This window comes from Oncorhynchus gorbuscha, linkage group LG21 (assembly GCF_021184085.1).
Source record: "Oncorhynchus gorbuscha isolate QuinsamMale2020 ecotype Even-year linkage group LG21, OgorEven_v1.0, whole genome shotgun sequence".
Classification (NCBI taxonomy): domain Eukaryota; kingdom Metazoa; phylum Chordata; class Actinopteri; order Salmoniformes; family Salmonidae; genus Oncorhynchus; species Oncorhynchus gorbuscha.
Genome location: NC_060193.1, coordinates 22,681,959 through 22,706,178, shown reverse-complemented (window position 1 = coordinate 22,706,178; position 24,220 = coordinate 22,681,959). Strand labels below are relative to the sequence as shown.

Sequence of the window (24,220 nt, the reverse complement as noted above, 5' to 3'; positions counted from 1 at the left end):
TTTTCAGATCTGCCCACACATTTTCTATGGGATTGAGGTCAGGGCTTTGTGATGGCCACTCCAATTCCTTGACTTTGTTGTCCTTAAGCCATTTTTCAACAACTTTGGAAGTATGCTTGGGGACATTGTCCATTTGGAAGACCCATTTGCAACCAAGCTTTAACTTCCTGACTGATGTCTTGAGATGTTGCTTCAATATATCCACATACATTTTCCTTCCTCATGAAGCCATCTATTTTGTGAAGTGCACCAATCCCTCCTGCAGCAAAGCACCCCCACAACATGATGCTGCCACCCCCATGCTTCACGGTTGTGATGGTGTTCTTCGGCCTGCAAGCTTCCCCCTTTTGCCTGCAAACATAACGATGGTCATTATGGCCAAACAGTTCTATTTTTGTTTCATCAGACCAGAGGACATTTCTCCAAAAAGTACAATCTTTTTTCCCATGTGCAGTTGCAAACTGTAGTCTGGCTTTTTTATGACTTCTTCCTTGCTGAGTGGCCTTTCAGGTTATGTCGCTAGAGGAGTAGTTTTACTGTGGATATAGATACTTTTGTACCCGTTTCCTCCATCATCTTCACAAGGTCCTTTGCTGTTGATCTGGGATTGATTTGCACTTTTCACACCAGAACGCATCTCCTTTCTGAGTGGTATGACGGCTGTGTGGTCCCATGGTGTTGATACTTGCGTACTATTGTTTGTACAGATGAACGTGGTACCTTCAGGCGTTTGGAAATTGCTCCCAAGGATAAACCAGACTTGTGGAGGTCTACAATAATTTTTTCTGAGGTCTTGGCTTATTTCTTTATATTTTTCCCCATGATGTCAAGCAAAGAGGCACTGAGTTTGAAGGTAGGCCTTGAGATACATTCACAGGTACACCTCCAATTGACTCAAATGATGTCAATTAGCAGAAGCTTCTAAAGCCATGACATCATTTTCTGGAATTTTCCGAGCTGTTTAAAGGCACAGTCAACTTAGTGTATGCAAACCCCTGACCCACTGGAATTGTGATACAGTGAATTATAAGTTAAATAATCTGCCTGTAAACAATTGTTGGTAAAATTAGTTGTGTCATGCACAAAGTAGAAGTCCTAACTGACTTGCCAAAACTGTGATTTTTTTAACAAGAAATTTGTGGAGAGGTTGAAAAACGAGTGTAAGTGTATGTACATTTCTGACTTCAACTGTATATGCTGTAGTTGGGATATTTTAACGAAGGCCTATAGTGAAACCATATATAACAGGTCTCCCAGGACAAGGTTCCAAAACACTGAACATAGTGCATAGCCCGGGTCCTTACCCCATGTCTGGCCCGATGAGGGAGTGTCTCCGGAGCATGGCGCGGGCCTGTGTATTGGTCAGCTTGGCCGTGGGCTCGCCGTTGATGGCCAGGATGAGGTCCCCCACCCCCAGACGGCCGTCTCGGCTGATGGAGCCTCCGTGGATGATGCTGCGGATGTGCATCCCCAAGCCATCCTTGACGGCGCTCACCGTCATTCCTGTAAGGTAATAATAATAATATAATAAGGTAGACAGACACAAAGACGACATTCTCAAAGACCTGGAACCTATACGTAATACATTCCCCCACATTTATGTGTAATGTGTTCAATCTTTAATCATGTGTTAATAATGTTGATGCGCTGGAGATCCACATAGATAATATCATATTTAATATCCAACAACCTTAACAGACAGAAAGACCATAATGCAACAGATATTGCATTATTTACATAAAATGTTGAGTTGTAAAGAGGAATGATTTATTAAAAAGTGAACGATGTTCTCTTCACAGCAATTTCTCATCAGGGCTGACATTTAGAAAAAGAAATATAGGAATATACAGCATATTGCCAAAGTATTAATACAAACCGAGACTGGAGTTGCCCTTGACAACCGTGATTGTCCTTTCAAAATGACTCCCAGTGGTTCCAATCTTGTCCCCTTCCTCTTTGGGCTGCTTTACAGATGGCTCATCCCCCTTGAGAATGACGATTCAATAACAAGTATTCATTAATCACATTTTCTAATGGTACAAAATCCAAATTGTGACAGAATGACATTGAGTTTAAATTATAAAATATTTTCTATGGAGGAAGTTTTGGTACAAAATGTAAATAAAATAATTGTGACAGAATAAAATAGAGTTAATCTAAACTACCAGGGAGGTTACGTGGGAACGATTAGTAAAGGCCAGGGAATCAAACATACAAGGTAAGGAAGGGATTTATCTTAATTTTTTTTCTGTTATGCCATTACCGTCGGCATGTAATACCTAGAAATTAGATTCTAGTAAAAAGTTGAATGTTTAAAACTGTTAGACAAAACATACTAGCCATTATTCTCGTAAATCCAATTAATTTCACATTGGCCTGTGAAGAGTTGTACTGCATTTCAACATTTGTTAAACATAACTTGTTGCATTTCAAGTTCCTGATGACCAATTTACACATGATTGTTTGATTATGAGGCACATTTAATGACATTTGATGGCAAACCGACAGATGGCACAGCTCTTTAGATGAAGGCTGGTTTACCTTCATTAAGCATTCCATCTCCCCTATGTCTGCAACGGCCATGGTGGGCTCCACCGGAAAACGAAGAGACTGCATTGGCTCCCCCAAATCATACAAACCGGGCTCGGGGTCAGTGTACGGACTGCACGAGTTCGACAGATCCGACGGCTCCAATTGGGTTAATTGATGCGCCAGGTACTGATCGGAGATAGCTAGTGTGTTGTTGTCAATCATTAGGGTGTGACTTCCAATACTCCTGGGCAGGGGGAAAGCGATGGGCTTCTCCTCCGGGGAAAAGGGTTCAGTGTCGTCTGCGAGGCAGGACAACGTCACGAAGGGATGTTCGGTCAACAAGTCCAGGCGAGCACTCCGCTATGTAGGTAAAACAAACCAGACGCGCCAAAATGGAGGTTACACCTCGTTAGTTTCACAATCACCCAACTGGGGGGGGGGTTTCGTCTACCTCGGTCGCCGTTCTGCACTCCTCGTAATGAGCCATTGAAAAGCCATCAGTGACAGATGGGGAATAGCGATAATTACAGATGATCCTGTTTTAGAGTGTGCGATGCACCAAACATCTCTTTGTTATCATCCTAGATATATTTCATGAGGCCCGGACTGTGCTGCAATGAATCTCTTCAGCGATTCCTTAAGCATCTGCGATGGCAATATAAAACTTGGAAAAATAAATCCCTGGGAGAGCAAACTATTTGGAAGAACTGTAACAAGCAGGAATGCTGAGAGCAGGACTGAAGCACGCAACAGACCATTTAATTCTAATAGGGTAGTCATATCTTGTTACGGTGCAGTGCAGTATATAGGTAGATACTAATCTAAAAAACACTCAACCATTCATCCATAAGGAGTCTGGGGCCAGTACTAAGCTCAACAACAAAAACAGGCAACTTACAGTACATGCAAAGGGGTTAACAACAAAATAAACTTTGTATCACTTCAATATAGCCGCCCGTTTGAAGAAGGTAAACAACTATAGATAGAAGTACATTAGTAGTACTGTGCTAACTTATTTTGATTACGTGAGGAGTTTTCTTAGTGAAAAAGGCAGCAGCTTGCAATTGCTCCAATGAAATTCAAATCAATGACATGACCATACCGATACTGCTTTTGCTTTGAAACAAGCTTTCTAAAATTGCTGACTGTAATGGCTTTAAAATTGACTTCGCTAGCCACAGTGCAAGTTTGTTGGCCTACCTTGGGTGTGGAGGACTGCAAGATCATCTGGTAGGACAGGTCAGCGCTGCAGGTGCTGCCATGGAGGGCAATCATGGATGCCTGGAATGTGTCATCCTCCTCGCCAGAGAAGCGATGCGCCAACACCCTCTCGTCGGTCAGGTCTACCTCATTGGAGTCAATCTGCGTTAAAGAATGTCAATGTAGTGAATTGGATGGGGAATATGTCTCTCTATGCCATGGATGAGCTATCCAATCACAGATAGCTGTGTGGGTGCCATCAGAGCCATTTCAAAAGGATACATTGTTTTTAGTTGCTCAAATTTGATTAGAGTTACGAATTAAGTTAAATTCCCTTGATAGAATATTTTAAAGGACGCATTTTAGAAGTCACAATGGTTACCATGTATCTAATTTTGATTGGTTGTTTTTTTTCCTTGTCCCTCAATTTCATGGATTCGTTTGACTTGTCCCCAACGGCAACTAACCAATGCAGGCTCTGCCCAGAAACGGTGGCCCTCTGCTGGCTCCTCCTCGCTCTCTTTAACCAGCAGAGCGTTGAATATAAAAGAACAGATTCCCGAGAATGACGACGGACTGCCCTCTTCATTGTATGGCTGTGGAGACAGGGCTGCAAATGGAAAATATCCGGAAATTCTCAGAAAGAAACACATAGGAAATTCCAATCATTGTCTACAAATTCCAAGCCAAATTTGATTGAAGTTGTTAAAAGATTAAGTTGAGGTTGTTAATAGCGAAAGGAGTGTGAGTTTTATTGGTTTGATTTGGTCTCTATGGTTTGGTCTCTACAATTGTAATAGTTTGGTGACAAGTTGTACTTGGTTATTTGATTTCCAAAGGACTTCAAAAGAGATAATTTCTTGGAGTTTGCCACAGATTGCTTTAAATTGGCCGTTTAATCTTGATTGTATCTAGCGCAATGCCCGGCGAGCGAGAGATATAGAGAAAAGAGGGAAAGATTGGAGAAGCTATTAGAGGCTTATACCAGTCAAACTCAATTTTGAGAAGCAATACAACAAAAATACCACCCCCCTCTCCCTCAAAAACAAGTACACATTCCAGGAGCTGCAGGAAAGCTCGATAACTCCAGAGGCTTCACAAAAACAATGTAATCCACTGGACATGCAACAACCTTGACACCAGAGCCAGAACTTACTGTATGTTCTCATCATAATCTAATGGCAAGCCCAATAGAGAAATATAACTCTGAAGCTGAAAGAATGCAACCAATTTTCACAGAAAGACTAGACAAGCATTCCCTCAGGTGGTGAATATGTTTGTGGGAAAACCCTTATTTTGACAGCTGCCTCAATGCATTTATGTACACGGACTCCAAGGCGGCTCAAAATGCAATAATAAAGCAATATGACACAAAAGGCAGAGATATTTGTGCTGCCCGATGCTGTTGCCAGGGAGCTTAGAGGTGAGTATGTCAGCATTAGCATGTAGCCTAACTCTACTGTCTCAGCATGAAAGATTCAAGACATCTGTAAGATGAGCCCTCATTATTGGGTGGCCACACACCGGAGAGAAAACGCACACAAATACTGAGCGCCCACACACACACAAACGCTCATATACAGTGAGCTCCAAAACTATTGGGACAGTGACATGTTTTATTGTTGTGACTCTGTACTCCAGCACTTTGGATTTGAAATGATACAATGACTACGAGGTTAAAGTGAAGACTGTCAACTTTAATTTGAGGGTATTTTCATCCTTATCAGGTGAACGGTTTAGAAATTACTGCACTTTGTGTACATGTTCCCCCCCATTTTAGGGGACCAAAAGTATTGGGACTAATTCACTTGTGTGTATTAAAGTAGTCAAAAGGTTGAGTATTTGGTCCCACATTCCTGGCACGCAATAATGACTTTCGGTCCCCTAAAATGAAGGGACTATGTCCAAAAAGTGATGTAATTTTAAACGGTTCACATGATATGGATGAAAATACACAAAAATTAAATCTGGACAGTCTGCACTTTAACCTCGTAGTCATTGCATCATTTCAAATCCAAAGTGCTGGAGTACATAGCCAAAACAAGAACGGTCACTGTCCCAATACTTCTGGAGCTCACTGTACATATAAAACACGGACACACACACACACACACATTCACACACCTCACTAGTCTCTCCATAGGACAGACCTCACAATAGGGTTTCCTTACAGGTAGTGGTTTGGCCACCCCAATGTGGACCGTGCCGATGTTAGCCCCCTTCAATGCCTGGACAGCGTCCTCCAGACTGGCGTTGTCCAGGTTGGTGCTGTTGACGAACATGAGCCGGTCGCCTGGCAATAGCCTGCCATCCTGTTCTGCCACTCCTTCAGACACCAGAGAGCGAATCACAATCACCGTCTTGGCAGGATCCATTGGGTCCTACGACAAGATCTGTGTCAGTGATGTCAATGGATGCACTCAACAGATAATCCATGATACCAACAAGGACGAAAATGTAGCATTCACTTTTATTTGAAGGATTTGTTTATTCTGAATGTTCTGTAAATCACAAGGTATTACTTTTAACAAAAACAAGAGTAAGCAACTTAGTTTCAATCTACATGGGAAAAAAAACAGCGCACTGCAGTATATTTAGTCACTTATGCTATTTGTTGAACTTCATTTCCAGGTGGGCAACGGCCCTAAAGCTCACGTGACCACTTCCTCCCGAAGTAAGAAGACAGGAACAACCCACAACAAAAGCGTATCATTCCTATGATAGTCATTCCCATAATTCCAAATCAGAAATCTCACCTGGTAGTCCAAGATGCTGAATCCCAGGCCGCTCGCACCCTTCTCCAGCTCAATGTCCTGTATCTCCGTCTCCCACATGGCCAAAGGAGCTCCGGGTGTCTCATCCGTTACATTTTCCCTCGTCGCCACCCCCTCGGAACCTTCGAAAACCAGGAAACTGTCGAGGTCTCCCTGTATCTGCAGAGATAAACCCTCGATATCATCCCAGTGCACGCATTCCTCACCAACTCCGAGCCCATAGGCTGCTGGTATTCCACGAGTACCTTTTCATAAGATCTTTGGCAGCACATTAAAGGGAATCTTTGGATTCTAAGCAGAAGTGCTGTATGTTTTATTGTTTTTCCCTAAACTGAGGCATCTGATGAGCTGAGGAGAATTCCAAAATTAAAATGCAGGTTTCCTTTGTGTCCCTGGCTACTATTGCCTTATCTCATGTATTGTCACAGTACCGGAGGTATTACTTTACATGGATTGGTGTTAATAAAGAGTCAGCGTCCTTCCTAATCCTAAATCTTAATCCGTCATCATTGCCAATCTGGAGGCCCGGCAGAGCATTGGACAGACTGTGTTAAACTAATGGACGAGGGTGGAGGAGTGAAGTAGGAGGACTTACTGATGTTGATTCCCAAACAGCCATTCAATAACAAGGGGTCTGGGAAAACAGTGTTTACTGTATGCTACTGTATGTCCAACACCGACCATTTTGTGAAGGACTTTACCTGTAGGCTTTACCTTCAGTTTTCAAATCACTTCCTAAACAATTCACTTGCTAAAATGAACAAAGTATATGACTGAATTGAAATCTGCATTGACCCCAAACATGCATTGACCCCAAACATGCATGTTATATTGCATTATCTTTAGGCTAGTAAGCATTGACTCTGCTATGACAGTTACTGGAACACTGACAGTTAAAAAAAATACAGTATGTAATAATGGTAATGTCAACAGCATCTAAAATAAAGAAAACATAAACAAAGAAAACACTTGAGTAAATGAGGGATAGAAAGTATATTTAAAGCAGGTGCTTCCACACAAGTGTGGTTCCTGATTTAATTGAGTAATTAAAACATCCCATCAGGATCAGGGTCATATATACAAATGCCCAGTTGCCCATTATTTTGGCTACCACGGCTAGAAGAAGAGATCTCAATGACTTTGAAAGAATGGTCTCAAAGCTGCATAGGGGGTTTAAAGTGTCAAATCAAATTGTATTTGTCACATGCGCCAAATACAACAGGTATAGTAGACCTTACAGTGAAATGCTTACTTACAAGCTATTAACCAACAATGCAGTTTTAAGAAAAATAAGTGCTAAGAATGTATTTACACAAATAAATTGAACGTAGAAAATAAATATACAAAAAATAAATAACTAAAGAGCAACAATAACATGATAGTAGCGAGGCTATATTTAGGGGGTGCCGGTACAGAGTCAATGTGCAGGGGGCAAAGGTTAGTCGAGGTAATTGAGGTAATATTTTTTATTTTATTTTTTTATTTCACCTTTATTTAACCAGGTAGGCTAGTTGAGAACAAGTTCTCATTTGCAACTGCGACCTGGCCAAGATAAAGCATAGCAGTGTGAACAGACAACACAGAGTTACACATGGAGTAAACAATTAACATGGAGGTAGAGGTAAAGTGACTGTGCATAGATAATAAACAAAGAGGAGCAGCAGCGTGAAAATGCGGCTGGGGGGGGTGAATGCAAATAGTCCGGGTAGCCATTTGATTCCCTTTTCAGGAGTCATTTGGCTTTTCAGGAGTCATATGGCTTTTCAGGAGTCAAAGAAGCTGTTAAAGAAGCATTATGGCCCTAGACTTGGCACTCCGGTACTGCTTGCTGTGCGGTAGCAGAGAGAACGGTCCATAACTAGGGTGGCTGGTGTAGACATTTTTAGGGCTACTAACAATTGGATACCACTGACACCGCCTGATATAGAGGTCCTGGATGGCAGGAAGCTTGGCCCCAGTGATGTACTGGGCCGTACGCACTACCCTCTGTATTGCCTTGCGGTCCAAGGCAGAGCAGTTGCCATACCAGGTGGTGATGCAACCAGTCAGGATGCTCTCGATGGTGCAGCTGTAGAACTTTTTAACAGAATAATAGTAGAGAGAAAGATTTCAGCTTTGATTTCTTTCATCACATTCCCAGTGGGTCAGAAGTTTACATACACCCAATTAGTATTTTGGTAGCATTGCCTTTAAACTGTTTAACTTGGGTAGACTTCCACAAGCTTCCCACAATAAGTTGGGTGAATTTTGGCCCATTCCTCCTGACAGAGCTGGTGTAACTGAGTCAGGTTTGTAGGCCTCCTTGCTCGCACATGCTTTTTCAGTTCTGCCCACAAATTTTCTATGGGATTGAGGTCAGGGCTTTGTGATGGCCACTCCAATTCCTTGACTTTGTTGTCCTTAAGCCATTTTGCCACAAGTTTGGAAGTATGCTTGGGGACATTGTCCATTTAAAGACCCATTTGCGACAAACTTTAACTTCCTGATGATGTCTTGATATGTTGCTTCAATATATCCACATAATCTTCCTTCCTCGTGATGCCATCTATTTTGTGAAGTGCATCAGTCCCTTCTGCAGCAAAGCACCCCCACAAAATGATGCTGCCACCCCCGTGCTTTACAGTTGGGATTGCAAGCTTCCCCCTTTTTCCTTCAAACATAACAATGGTCATTATGGCAAAACAGTTATATTTTTATTTCATCAGAGCAGAGGACATTTCTCCAAAAAGTACCATTTTTGTCCCCATGTGCAGTTGCAAACCATAGTCTGGCTTTTTTATGGTGGTTTTGGAACAGTGGCTTCCTCCTTGCCGAGCGGCCTTTCAGGTTATGTCGATATAGGACTGTGGATAAAGATATTTCGTACCGGTTTCCTCCAGCATCTTCACAAGGTCCTTTACTGTTGTTCTGGGATTGATTTGCACTTTTCGCATCAAAGTATGTTCATCTCTAGGAGACAGAATGCATCTTCTTCCTGAGTGGTATGACGACTGTGTGGTCCCATGGTGTTTATACTTGCGTACTATTGTTTGTACAGATGAACGTGGTACCTTCAGGCGTTTGGAAATTGTGCCCAAGGATGAACCAAACTTGTGGAGGTCTACAATCATTTTTTCAGAGGAGCTCTTGGTTGATTTCCCCATGATGTCAAGCAAAGAGGCACTGAGTTTGAAGGTTGGCCTTGAAATACATCCACAGGTACACCTCCAATTGACTCAAATGATGTCAATTAGCCTATCAGAAGCTTCTAAAGCCATGACATCATTTTCTGGAATTTCCCAAGCTGTTTAAAGGCACAGTCAACTTAGTGTATGCAAACTTCTGACCCACTGGAATTGTGATACTGTGAAATATAAGTGAAATAATCTGTCTGTAAACAATTGTTGGAAAAATGACTTTTGTCATGCACAAAGTAGATGTCCTAACTGACTTGCCAAAACTATAGTTTTGTTGAGAGGTTGAAAAACATGTTCCAAATGACTCCAACCTAAGTGTATGTACATTTCCGACTTCAACTGTATGGGTGTCTGAGCTGTAGGTTATTTGATTATGCAAACAATCTGGAATTGTCTGCAGTTAATCTCTCGTCAACACTCAACCAGGAAAGACTGCCATGTATGTTGTTATTGTTAGTTCTGTATGTGCAGTTAAGGGGAAAGCGTGCTGCTCTGCTTGGAGCCAGCTACTGCTTTGCTAGGTCTTTCTTTGCTGCACTTTACTATATTACTGGACAGTAATCAAGATGGGACAAGACCAGAGCCTGAATAACTAGTACAGTAAAGTAAAATGACTTGACCATGATAATTGACCATTCAATGTTATACCTAGGAGTGTAGCTTCCTCAACTTGCTCAATAATCACACCCTTTATGCACAACTCCAGTTGAGGTTTAGGTCTTAGAGAAAGTTTTGAACCATATACAATGCTTTTAGTTTTAGATGTAATTAAGACCAGTTTGCTATTAATGACCCATTCTGATACTGACCATAACTTCCTATTTAGAAGGTCAGTGAGCTCACTCCCTTTGGGTGCTGTCATGTAGAGTGTGGAATCATAAGCATACATATTAATTCCAGCTTCATGTAAGACCAGTGGCAAATTATTTGGAAAAATATAAAAGAGTGAAAGGCCCAAGGCAACTGCCCTGAGGGACATCACACTGTACATATCTGATGTTAGAAAAGCTTCCATTGAAGAACACTCTCTGGGTTCTACCGGATAAATAACTCTCCAACCATGCGATGGCAAATAATGTAAATCCATAGCAGGTGAGTTTTTTCACGAACAACTTATGATCAAGAACATCAAAGCAGAGTGGGGAAGTACCTTCATTATAGGTTCAGTAGCAAATTCATCCAACCCCGGTTGGCCAGAATCCCTGTCACTCTTCAGGAGAGGGGCGGGCCTACAGCAGGCCATGTAGACACAGACAGGCAGCTCCTTCAGAATGCTCACCACTTCCTTGTGGGTCTCACCAATCAGGGATATTCCATTAACCTGAGAGGGGTGGGCACACACATCCAATGGTCAACACTTATGTTGAGTCACTCATGCCAGGATTCAATCCGATTAAAGGTTATAGGGCATTGCTGTTTTTAAAGGCAGTGTTCCCACGCTCGCAGAGATCCTATTCACGGTAAACTCCACATATATCCAAGGAATTTAGGCACTTTCAAATTTGATATCAGTGGTTGAAGAATTTGTGCACTAAGTAAGTTCCAGGCTAACGGTTGTTCATCATGTTCTCACTATTGGCGGTGTCCCTTACTTCGAGCAGTTCGTCCCCACTGTAGAGTTTCCCACAGCGTCCCACTGGCCCCTCCGGGAGGACGGAGCGGATGTAGTGGTGCCCGCTGTTGGCATCCAGACTGATTCCCAGACCACTGCTCTCACTGAACTTCTCCACTTGGGCAACCTGTCATGGGCACAACAGGTGGGCACAACTCAGTTGGCACAAAAATACTATGATGCTTTTTCATAGTAAAAAAAAAATGATGCCTTGGCACATCTTATGAAATAAGATCCTATAATGATCAGCATTCAATTTACCTAGTGTGGCAATATAGTAGTTTTTTTTAAACAAGCAATATTTTTTATTTACAACACAACACAACCATACAACCATGTTTTTATTCTGCAACCAGTGCTTTTCCATCTATAAAATTGCAATATAATGTGTAAAACAGGAAAAAGTACAACCATGTATCATTTAGTAGAGACAGGCTATGTTTGGGTGGATGTTACTTCTGTTAACTCACCACTACTTCCTTGCTGGGGCCGAGAGTCTCCTGCCACTTCGTCTTCAGCTCTAACTCCTCATCCTCTGTTAACTTTGCTTCTTAAAAACATCAACATACCATACAATGAATGTAAAAAACATTAGGAACATTAGCTCTTTCCAGTACAGACTGACCAGGTGAATCCAGGTGAAACCTCTGATCCCTTATTGATGTCACCTGTTAAATCCACTTCAATCAGTGTAGATGAAGGGAAGGAGAGCGGTTAAATTAGTATTTTTAAGCATTGATACAATTCAGATGTACCCTACCGTTCAAAGGTTTGGGGTCACTTAGAAATGTCCTTGTATTTGAAAGTGGGAGGCCCCGGTGCACAACTGAGCAAGAGGACAAGTACATTAGTGTGTCTAGTTTGAGAAACAGATGACTCCAAAGTCCTCAACTGGCAGCTTCATTAAATAGTACCTGCAAAACACCAGTCTCAATGTCAAATGTGAAGAAGCGACTCCGGGATGCTGGCCTTCTAGGCAGAGTTGCAAAGAATAAGCCATATCTCAGACAGGTCAATAAAAATAAAAGATTAAGATGGGCAAAAGAACACAGACTCTGGACAGAGGAACTCTTCTGAGTTTCAGAAGAAAGGTCTTTGTTTCTGGCCATTTTGAGCTTGTAATCGAACCCACAAATGCTGATGCTCCAAATACTCAACTAGTCTAAAGAAGGCCAGTTGTATTGCTTCTTTAATCAGACAACAGTTTTCAGCTGTGCTAACACATTTGCAAAAGGGTTTTCTAATGATCAATTAGCCTTTTAAAATTATAAACTTGGATTAGCTAACACAACGTGCCAATACGAACACAGGAGTGATGGTTTCTGATAATGGGCCTCTGTACATCTATGTAGATATTCCATTAAAAATAAAGCAGCCATTTCCAGTTACAATAGTCAATTCCAACATTAACAATGTCTACACTGTATTTCTGATCAATTTTATGTTATTTTAATGGAGAAAAAAAGTGCTTTTCTTTAATAAACAAGGACAATTCTAAGTGACCCCAAACTTTTGTACAGTAGTGTATGTGTTCCTTTCAGAGGGTGAATGGGCAAGATAAAAGATTTGCAGCCAACTTGACACAACTGTGGGAAGCATTGGAGTCAAGGTGTCAAAAGCTTTCCCTGTGGAAAGTTTGACACCTTGTTGGCCATGCCCTGATGAATTGATGCTATTCTGAGGGCAAAAGGGAGTGCAACTCAATATTAGGAAGGTGTTCCTAATGTTTTGTACACTCAGTGTAGACTTAAATAGAATGACGTATAAAGTACATTCAACCAACTACTATGTCCCATCTGATTGATTCAGACTCAATGAGTCACAGCGGTAGGCTACAGTTGGACAACTCCAAACGCACTACTTGATAGAGTTTAGGTGTTACTTTTAGAACCACTTCAAAGGATCTTTCATTTACCCTTTAATGTGAAGAAAATCTGTATATATATATATTATGGAGAAAACATACAGATCCTTATGTTCTACATGCACATTATATTTGAAATGTGTGGCAACACTTCATTTGGATAGTCCATCTGTAGATGCTCAACAAACCATCAACAGGTGATCAAACCCGCGTCAACAACATTTTTGCTGAATTTACAACAGGGGAAACATCCATAGACATGCATTAATAGTTTGTTGAGCATCTACAGATGCATTGGTTCAATTATTTTGAAATGCACAGTAGCCTAAAACCAGTCCTCACAACAATAGCATACTTTAAACAGATTACAATCCATTAGCTATACTTAGTAAAAGACCCCAGATAACAGGGGAGTGGATTCACTTACCGTCTCTGGTCTTCTCAGTTAACTGATCCATCATGTTGGTGACATCAGATTCCTCACTCAATGCCTGGTACTGTTTCTTACCTGCACCAGGGTACACAATATATACACATCAATACACACATACACACTTGCAGAGCTCTTGGTTAAGTCATCTTGCTCCCAGCCCGAACATGGTGGTTATGATGGCATGGGTTGTGCATCGTGTCTTGTATGGTAAAGACACAAACACATCAGAGGTCTGCTTTAGTTCGTCCTGGTTCCAGCTCCGAACATGCTGGCTATGTCGTCACGGGTTGTGTTATTATGGGTAGTGTGTGTGAGTGTGTGTGCGCAAGTGTGTGTGTGTGTGTGTGTGTGTGTGTGTGTGTGTGTGTGTGTGTGTGTGTGTGTGTGTGTGTGTGTGTGTGTGTGTGTGTGTGTGTGTGTGTGTGTGTGTGTGTGTGTGTGTGTGTGTGAGCATGCACATGTGCGTTTGTACTTTCAGATTTATGTGTATTGTTGTGTTATTTCAATACACCCGCAATAACATCTGCTAAATATGTGTATGCGACCAATAAAATGTGACTTGATTTTGCCGTGCATTTTCCTACGCATATGTTTACTGGGGTTCGTATGAGGCTGGCCCAATGAAAGGTTAAAGGAGTTCAGGGTTTCCTAAAGCAGGGCGGAGCGCACAGCCTTCTAAATCTGGAGCTGTGGTTGTGGTGAGAAGATACAAGTAGAGAGAAGCTTCACCATCCTTACAGAGATGGAGGCCATTAAAGTTAGGGCAATGTTTTGGTTATGTGTACTGTCCTCAAGTAGGCATAGCCCTGCAGCGTCACCAGGGATGTGATCACGGGCTGGCTGTATGTTTCAAGCTTCTCAGAATAGCAGTACTGATCTAAAATCAGTTCCTCTGTCCAGAGTCTGTGTTCTTTTGCCCATCTTAATATTTTATTTTTATTGACCAGTCTGAGATATGGCTTTTTCTTTGCAACTCTGCCTAGAAGGCCAGCATTCCGGAGTTGCCTCTTCACAGATGACGTTAAGACTGGTGTTTTGCAGGTACTATTTAATGAAGCTGCCAGTTGAGGACTTGTGAGGTGTCGGTTTCTCAAACTAGACACTAATGTACTTGTCCTCTTGCTCAGTTGTGCTCCGGGGCCTCCCACTCCTCTTTCTATTCTGGTTAAAGCCCGTTTGCACTGTTCTGTGAAGGGAGTAGTACACAGCGTTGTACGAGATCTTCAGTTTCTTGGCAATTTCTCGCATGAAATAGCCTTCATTTCTCAGAACAATAGACTGACGAGTTTCAGAAGAAAGGTCTTTGTTTCTGGCCATTTTGAGCCTATAATCGAACTCACAAATGCTGATGCTCCAGATACTCAACTAGTCTAAATAAGGGCAGTTTTATTGCTTCTATAATCAGAACAACAGTTTTCAGCTGTGCTAACATAATTGCAAAAGGGTTTTCTAATGATCAGTTGGCCTTTTAAAGTGATAAACTTGGATTAGCTAACACAACGTGCCATTGGAACACAGGAGTGATGGTTGCTGATAATGGGCCTCTGTACACCTATGTAGATGATCCATAAAAAAGCTACTGTTTCCAGCTACAATAGTCATTTACAACATTAACAATGTCTGCATTGTATTTCTGATCAATTTGATGTTATTTTTTTAAAACAAGGACATTTCTAAGTGACCCAAAACTTTTGAACGGTAGTGTATATATGCACTGTGTTTTGCTTGAATATAGACCACTGTGATTGGAGGTATATGTGACTGTCAATCAAATATGCAGTTGTCATAGTCATGTTCATTAGGACACGCCAAAACAAAAAACGCTTTGCAGCGGAAAACCCAATAGAGTGTTTTTTTAATGGGACAAATCCAGGAAGTCCCTCCCTGTTTAAGCCAGTTTTCTTCCATTTCCTGCCTAATTTTTTTATTTTACCTTTATTTAACTAGGCAAGTCAGTTAAGAACAAATTCTTATTTTCAATGACGTCCTAGGAACAGTGGGTTAACTGCCTGTTCAGGGGCAGAACGACAGATTTGTACCTTGTCAGCTCGGGGGGGGGATCAAGAGGACAGCTCAGGGATTTGTACTTGCAACCTTCCGGTTACTAGTCCAATGCTCTAACCACTAGGCTACCCTGCCGCCCCTAATGAACTACAGGTACCTTGAGTGGTGGCGTCCACAACATCCGTCCTCTCCAGTGTCGTGTCTCTGCCCCCTGGGGTTGGTGAGACTACGATCACACTGGGCACCACAGCGGGTGGGATATCCTCTGGACGGAAGCCTCGCCTGATCAGCTTCAAGTGAACTGTCTGGCTCGTGTGTCTCAGCACCTCCACGGCCTGCTGGTTGGTGTAGCCCTGGATGTTAATACCGTCCACCTGCAGGGGGCGATCATTCATGTCATGATTATGGATACATCATGGAGTTGAATAGAGTGCTTAGAGTGCTCTCTGCATCTTTGTCATGTTGGCTTCTGTGACAACATGGAAAGGGTCAATGAGATTTTTCTCCATACTTAAACAGCCTTTGTGGCACGTGAGTCGTCTATCCAAGTCTATGGGATAAATTCTCAGGACAACACACAAATAGGAAAGCAAGATCACAGGCACACCCATACCAGGCACACCCATACACACAGAAATAGTACCACCCAATAGACAAACCTACATCACAACAAGAAAATAAATTATGATGGAAGATTTGCTCATGCTTCAAATCCATTAATTTATTCCGGATGTAACACAGAAAGGGTTTTGCATTAATAGTAAATGCTCAATATAGGGTCATGACTAGAGTTGTGACGGTGATGACATTATGTCAGCCGGTGATTGTCAAGAAAATAACTGCCGGTCTCACGGTAATTGACTGTTAATGAATATGATTTTTTTTTTGGCATTTCCTGTCTACAAGCCACTCATTCTTACCTTTGGAACATCTACATTTGTAAAAAGTATAATAAATCAATGTAATATAGCCTATACCATCCCAATAAATCCATAATGTACTTTAGACAGGTCTAAAGAAACACGATATAAATAAAATGTAGTCTATTTCAGAAGAACAGAATAGTATATTCAGAGTTGTCCTTGTTAGGACCTGATCTGGCTATGCCATATGGCTGTGGCCTACACTAGTTCATTTAACAGACAAGATTTGCTTAGAATTCCATGGCATTCATTTATAGTATGAAGAATACAACTGAACATAGCTGAATAAAATAAAATGTTTTCTCCAGAAGATTTGAGGGAGTGTGCACATGTGGCTATTCTGTGTTGAGAAGTTAACAAAGAAACAGGTCTTGCTATATGCTTAATTTATAGTTATTTATGCTTTAGTTGTGATCAAAACATATAGCCCAACGTTTGTATTTGTTACACATTCTAAGGCTGCATTATGCGACTAATGATGATTTGAAAAAAGTTGCATGTAAAAGCATGAACTCTGCTTTGTTATTTGCGCAGGCTGCACACATTTCATCAGTCTCTCATTCACAATTTGACAAGCAATTTCCGGGCGGCATCCCGTTTGTAATGCCCTCTAAAAAAAATCCAGTGGCCGTTGTGCCCTTGGGTTGAATATAATAATGACATTTTCCCACATACGTGCTCCGAAGCACCTCTAACTCACATGGCTGTCTAGGATAGCTAAATTCTTAATAGCCAATGCAGTCACGTGATGGGGTCTTTCACACAGGCTACAACTGAAGACAGACCAAATCCAGGATGCAACTACCTCACGAAGCTGCTTGAGAGAATGCCAAGAGTGTGCAAAGTTGTCATCAAGGCAAAGGGTGGCTACCTTGAATTTTAAATATTAAATATACGTTGATTTGTTTTACACTTTTTTGGTTACTAAATGATTCCATATGTGTTATTTCATAGTGTTGATGTCTTCACTATTATTCTACAATGTAGACATTTTTTTAAATAAAGAAAAACCCTGGAATGAGTAGGTGTGCCCAATATTTTGACTGGTACTGTATGTGTGAAATTAGTTTTGATTTAGAACGGACTGTTTTCATGCACCCGTCTCGAAAATAGCGAATGGAGGACGCTTTTCCTGTGGTTCATTTTCAATGCCAGCCACGTAAGCTATATTCCTGTTGTAAAGAGAAGCAATGTGCTTACATTTAGAAAAGTTGAGAAATAAATATAGTAGGCCTAGCCTATAGAAAGCGGATGGGATAATACTATTTTTAATAGAGGCCATCACTCTGTTTTCTCACTCAATTGCATAGCCTATAGAAATGTTGCGCAACATGAGCTAATGGGCTCTCATTAAGTATTTGATTAGATTTTTGATTACATTTGCATTGATGTCAGAGTGATTAGAGGTACAATAGAACGTTGAGTACCAGGCAGTTATCAAGTTTGGTAGACTACTAATGACCATCAGCAGCATCAGAGCTTGGAGAAGCCTAATTACCATGACTAAATGGTCACATGGAATTTGACTGTCGCCATGACCGCCGGTGTGGCGGTAATACGGTCACCGTAACGGCCTTGGAACAGTGTGTATAAATCTCAGCTGAAGATAAATTATTCAAATATGGGAGATTAATATTTCCCCACATTATCTATAGATAAAGCTCCATATTATTCAAAATGAGAGACAAATATCCTTGCACACTTTATTTTATACTTTGGCATGGAATTTAAATTGACATAATAGCCAATAAAAAATCTGAAGGGTGTGGCTTGGGGTGGTCTAGCGCTTAGGGCCACTAGTGTTGGTATAGGTTCAAATCTGTCCGACTTCACAATCTCTATCCATCTCTCCCCACTGCCATCCTCCATCACTCTATCTGTTCACGTCAGAGAGTGAAAATAGATTTTTTACATTTACAATAACCAAAAAAATACAACAACAAAACAAAAAGTTGAGGATGGTCTAAGACACTTACGGCTATGATCTGGTCCCCAACATGGATCCGGCCGTCTTGCTCTACCGCACTGTCTTTAGTTATACTTTTCACAAAAATACCAGAGGGCTCTGAAAATGTCAAAATAGACACAATGACCATGTGTGGATAACGTTCTTAAAACAAGCAGTATCCTTTATACAGTACAAGAGACGCCCTTTAACTGTATCTGCAGTTTGAGTGTTCTAGAGAAGTCGGATTTCCCTAGAAGAGGCAGTGTCACTACATAGATCTTTGCTCCAGACATTCTAATTCCTTCCCAAGTCGTTTCATTCCATCCCAAGCAGAGTGAAAAAGTTAGAAAATAAATAAAACCAAACTATTTCCAGTAGTAAACAATGCTGCCAAGTCTTACCAGAATGTTTGTCCCCCACATAGCCGGCGATGGTGATTCCCAGACCCTGGGCGTTCTTGGTCAGCCCAACGTCAAACGCTTCGGCCTCCTCTTCCTCGTATCCCTGTGAAGAGACAGAGGAAGAGTGAGTCAGCTTCTACATTCTACAAAATGGCTGACAGAGAGCACAGTGGAGGGGGTGAGTCGCGGGTGCCGAATTCCCCCAATTCCACGTGCTGTTACCAATTTACCAAGAAGCATTCCTCACCTATGCATCAACTCTGTCAGCCAGATGAGTTATGTTATTTATTTGATGAATGCCAACTAAAAATTCATCAAGCAATGGGGTACTGAGAATGTGTACAGAGAAAAATATACAATCTAGTTTGGGAGTGTGAGTCATGGAATGTTGATAAGGTTCATGGTTAATACTGCTTGATAATGGACAGCGAATTCCAGTTGTTAGCCTTTTGGAACATTGTGACCTCTGAGGCTGAGTCACAGATGATGTTACGTGTCACAAATGATTCTCATCGGGTACCTATCTCTGAGGGGAAGAGAGCTGGAACAAAAGAGAGACAAAACCACGTGCCCTTTATCCTAGTCATTAGTAAATATAACATTTTAAGGAAACAAACCTAATCAAACCACCTCATCTCTCCCCTACCCATCCACCCAACCAACCACCCACACGATTGTCCTGTCGTACCTGTTGCTCTGTGACCGTGGGCAACACCATTGGGACGATGGCGGTCTCCTCTGGAGGGCCTCTGGTGATGACCAACTTCACTCGGTTACCACACTGCCTCAGGACCTGGACCAATCACAATACAACTGAGACCAGCATTACACACTAAATACTGTACTTGTCACTTAGGGCTATACTGTATAGAACCATAGAAAAAGCAGGACAATGGGGATAAAATTGAGAAGTTTTTGTCAAGACTCAGTCAAGTCTCAATGTTGTATGTCTAAAAGTCTCAGACAAGTCTCATTATCAGTAGTCAATTCAATACAAAACTCAGTACCTGAGCCACCTGCTCACTTCCCATGCCATATAGGTCAGTGTCCCCAATCTTGAGGATGTGGTCCCCACTGCGCAGATGCCCATCCTAAATACAAGGTAGGAAAGTTGGTTATTACTAGTAGGTATGGCTTACAAAAACCAAGCTTCCCCACTGGGCACAGATGCCAGTTCAACATTTATTTTTTTATACAAATTTGGTTGAGATGTCAAGTAACGTGCATTCAACCAAACATGTCACCCTGACATTGGATTTAGGGAAATCCTTACGTTCAGGACGTTTTGCAAATCCAATCAGTTTTCCACGTTAATTCAACATCATCACATGGATTTTTGTTGTTGTTGTTGTTGTTGTTGTTGAAATAACGTGTAACAAACATTGATTCAAACCATTTTTGACCCAGTTGGTTCCTGCTTGCAAATCCTCTAAATACCAATGTGTGGTGCATCCATGACTTTGAAGTCACCTGATCAGCGATGCCTCCAGGCAGGATGGTTTTGACAATGACACCGGTGGTCTTTCCTCCCACAATGCCAAAGCCCAGGCCTGTCCCGTCGTTGACCAGCTCCATGGTCTCCACGTGATTCCAGTGGGTCTAAGGAGGGACACAGAGAGCGCAGCGTCAGATACGGATCTCAAAACATTCACTACAGGACGGTTACTATATATAGGGTGTAACCCTCAGGGTAAAAGAGAGGTATGCCGTCCAAGGAGAACAACTAGGACTAATGAGGAAATGAAGAAACATCATTCCAGGAACCACCTGGGAGGATGTCAAGAAAACTACACAGAACAGGGTGATGGAGATACATCGTTGAGGCTCTTTGTGCCACAAGGAGCGAGAAGGAATATGTTAAGTGCTCAAAGAAGGAATTTGAATATTGCTGTGTGTGTGCCCCAGTGAACTAACGTTATATAACCGTCTGTGTATAAGGGGTGCTTTTGTGTCTGTGTTCCTCATCACGCTAGAGGTCAGGCATTACGCTAGCTCCCCCAGGAATGTGAGACAATATAGTTTGTGTGTGTGTGTTTGTGTGTGTGTGTATACAGAATGTGAGTGTGCATGTGTGTGCTAATGTGTTTATATACGTGTATGCTTCCACAAGCTTCTGTGTGTGCACTCCCCTCACCGCACTGGAGTGGGCAGACAGGGTGCTGGCAGCGGAGGGGGTACGGGACACCACGGGGCTGGCCAGCTGAGGGATGGGTCCTCTGGCTATAGTGAGCTGCACGCACTCAGATGCTCTCTGCAGGATGCCTATGGCCTGCTGGTGGGTCACTGTCTGGTCCAGGGGTTGACCGTTGATGGCCAAGATCTGGTCTGACTCCTTCAGCTTCCCATCGCTGTGGGAACAGGAGGATTCTCGCGATAAAAAATATTCCCACAAGACATCAATTAAAGGGATAGTTCACCAAAATTACAGTGGTTGTTAAAATTCTAATAGTTCACTTAATTTCAGTTTATGTGACAAAACAAGCAAGTATAGTGTAGGGAATTATTGTAGCATCTAAACTGCTGTGAAATATATTTTCCATAATCACAAATATTGAAGCATAGATATAGCACAGATAGAACAGATGTACTGCTTCTTAAACTGTCTTTCAATGAGAATGAGAGATCTATAACAGACATTTGTAAGTGAATTAGGTCAGGTCTCCCAAAAAGTTACATATTGCAGCTGGAAGTGGTAACTTTTTAGTAGTTTTGTCCAATATGTAATTTTGGGTGAACTATCCCTTTAAATACTTATATTGTTAAGTTTTCATTGATGACTCGAGGTCAAACATAGTTCATTAGGACGCGGCTTCAGTGCAACTAAATTCATTATTGAATAGTTGATTATCAAATGGGCTGTAAGGCTTAGAACTGAGGATAATCTCACTGTTGAAAAGATGCAGGTCGAAAAAGACAGTAGTCACCAACTATGGTCTTGGGGAGATGCAGGGTGGGTAGGCTTTTGTTCCAGACCAGTACTAACACATCAGATAATCAACTGTTGATTCAGCTGGAATGTGCAAAAACTGGGTTTCTGGTTTTAATGACTTCATTACAACCAGATTTGCCCAGCACAGGGTGGGCATGCATTTTGTTCCAGCCCATCACTACCACATTAGATAATCAAAGGTTGACCCAGTAGGCAAAACTGGCATTCTAGTTATAATGATGTCATTTCAACCAGATTTATCTGCTGGGGATGACCCTTGTTAACTTTCCCATACCAGTGGGCCACGCTCCCGGGCTGGATCTCCTGGACGAAGATGCCCAGCTCCCCGCGGTTTTCGCTCCTCAGGCCAACCACGCTGAAGCCCAGACCCCCAGACAGTGGCTTCACCAGCTCCATGCGCGTCACGTAGCGCCCCTAGGGACACACGCACGTACACACACACATATACATCACACACTCTCCACGTTAGCCCTCCTTCTTACTCCCCCCTTTTTTACAGTCTAGGGATGTAGAGAAATAGTACCACCAACAACATATGAAACAAAAACAATCAACATTATAATGAAATATGTACCTCTTAATATATGTGAATCTATAAGAAAGTTACTTGTTGTGATGAAATAACGCAAAATGTATGAAATAACGCAAAATGTATGAAATGCTTGCGTTTTATCCAAACGTGTCTTTACCTGAGCCATGGAGCGAATGATGTGCTCAAAATCCTCAGGCGATTGCTTCCCATTGACCTGCGTACTAGTGGAGGCTTCCGGGTAGGCAAGATGGCCACCATTGTCCTGGGCTGATGTGTAGCATTCACTCAGGTCATCGCAAAGTGTTGATGTGACACCACCCTGAAACCATCAATGGAAATACAGTCAAGTGTTGCATTCAAGAATTCTAGGTTTTGCAACATATTGATATATTGTGTACTGTGTAAACTCAGTATTGTGTGTAAGAAAGAGCAGCTGCTAAAAGCTGTTGGCTGTTATAGTTTGAAGTGCTGTTTACTGAATTTGTTGCAGTTGTTCGATTGAAGTTAGAGAGACATGATCACAAACACTAGAAGCAATTATTTGAAATCAAATGTATTCAATGTTGTGATGGTAGGAATTATACATCTTGCAAGAAACAGACTTAATCCACAAAATGACAGCTTTATTTTTGAATATATCAACACAAACCATGTTTACTTGTCACATTGTTACGCACATGCATTGAGTGAGTATCACTAATATCCCAAATAAGGCCACACAAGCCGATCCAATCAAGTTCTAACCAAAAACCTGCCATCACTGCTGTTAAAATAAACAAAGGCTAATTTTGTGAATTCCCTAAATCAAACTAAGTCTAGGAGCGGGGGAGGCAGGCCAGCTCGTTACCCAACCGTGATTAGCTGGATCTATAGCAGTCTAATCCTTCAGAGATAATAGCCTTTCAGCTGATCCAACAATGACTCTGCCACCAATGTAATATTTCCATCATAGCCATCTGGATGCCTTGATATGCTAGTCAATAACTGGGCTGCAACCACTGTGGTTTTGTGACTAATGGATTACATGAATTAGACAATATGTAAAACTATGTTTTTGAATCTCATTTGCTTATTGGCTCTAATGTTTGTTTATGATTCGTTTGAATGTGATCCAAAAGGACTAGCGCATTGCTTCATGAGCACTTTGTTTGAAATATAGCATCCTCGGCTTCGGTTGCCCTTTTGAAATTGTGCTCGTGTGCTTAGCATATTGAAGAAGCATTTTTGACACTAGCTGACATATCATCCAGCCAGTAGCCTATGGTGAGGTTTTAGCCTTTGTAAAGAGAAAAACCCTGCAGGCTCGGCTAACTTAGCGTAGCGCTCAAGTTGCTGTCCCATACACAAGCTTTGTTAGCCAGCCGGGCTAAGAGGATTAAAGTTCCAGTTTGGTTCTTGCACATTTAAGAAATTGTTTCTGCCCCACTTCACACGGCGGCAGCCTCTCTCTTCTGCGAGCAGGCCCCGTCGCCATAGCGACACTGACAGTGCTAGGCGCTACTGGCAGGAGTAGACAGACAGACTATGTGTGGGTCTAGGCATTGACTGACAACAAAAACACCAACTACAGCTTTCCTACAAATTGGTTTCGCCTAAGGAAGCCAGAAAGTCTATTTGTATTGCAAAATCTCAGCTTAATCTCTGTTCCTCTAAATTTAATTTACATTATTTAATGTCTTCTTTGATTCGCTTTATCTATAAACATAGACTCCATGACTCATGTATTTTAGCTTGAAAACATTAGGTTGGAAGAGCAATAGTTTAGCATGCCACACACACACAGTTAAGTTACCCATGCTATACGGTGTGGACTGGATTGCTACATTGTGCTAAGGAATGTGACACTGCTGAAATAAGCTATAAAGCACTGG

General features: G+C 41.8%; 1 protein-coding gene across 1 annotated transcript in view; it reads right to left on the bottom strand.

Moving 5' to 3' along the window:
- Nucleotides 1–24,220, bottom strand: part of LOC124007997 (multiple PDZ domain protein-like) — a 74,675-nt gene that overhangs the window by 30,793 nt on the left and 19,662 nt on the right. Inside the window, exons 2-20 of the mRNA XM_046318916.1 lie at nt 22,507–22,668; nt 22,092–22,231; nt 21,002–21,215; nt 20,338–20,466; nt 19,875–19,958; nt 19,556–19,660; nt 18,868–18,970; nt 18,495–18,583; nt 15,753–15,969; nt 13,586–13,666; nt 11,765–11,844; nt 11,275–11,421; nt 10,833–11,003; nt 6,489–6,665; nt 5,904–6,113; nt 3,733–3,894; nt 2,542–2,892; nt 1,877–1,985; nt 1,305–1,503 (exon numbers count right to left, since the gene is read on the bottom strand). Coding sequence (XP_046174872.1) covers nt 1,305–1,503; nt 1,877–1,985; nt 2,542–2,892; nt 3,733–3,894; nt 5,904–6,113; nt 6,489–6,665; nt 10,833–11,003; nt 11,275–11,421; nt 11,765–11,844; nt 13,586–13,666; nt 15,753–15,969; nt 18,495–18,583; nt 18,868–18,970; nt 19,556–19,660; nt 19,875–19,958; nt 20,338–20,466; nt 21,002–21,215; nt 22,092–22,231; nt 22,507–22,668 — 2,930 coding nt within the window. The remainder of the gene's footprint in view (nt 1–1,304; nt 1,504–1,876; nt 1,986–2,541; nt 2,893–3,732; nt 3,895–5,903; nt 6,114–6,488; nt 6,666–10,832; nt 11,004–11,274; nt 11,422–11,764; nt 11,845–13,585; nt 13,667–15,752; nt 15,970–18,494; nt 18,584–18,867; nt 18,971–19,555; nt 19,661–19,874; nt 19,959–20,337; nt 20,467–21,001; nt 21,216–22,091; nt 22,232–22,506; nt 22,669–24,220) is intronic.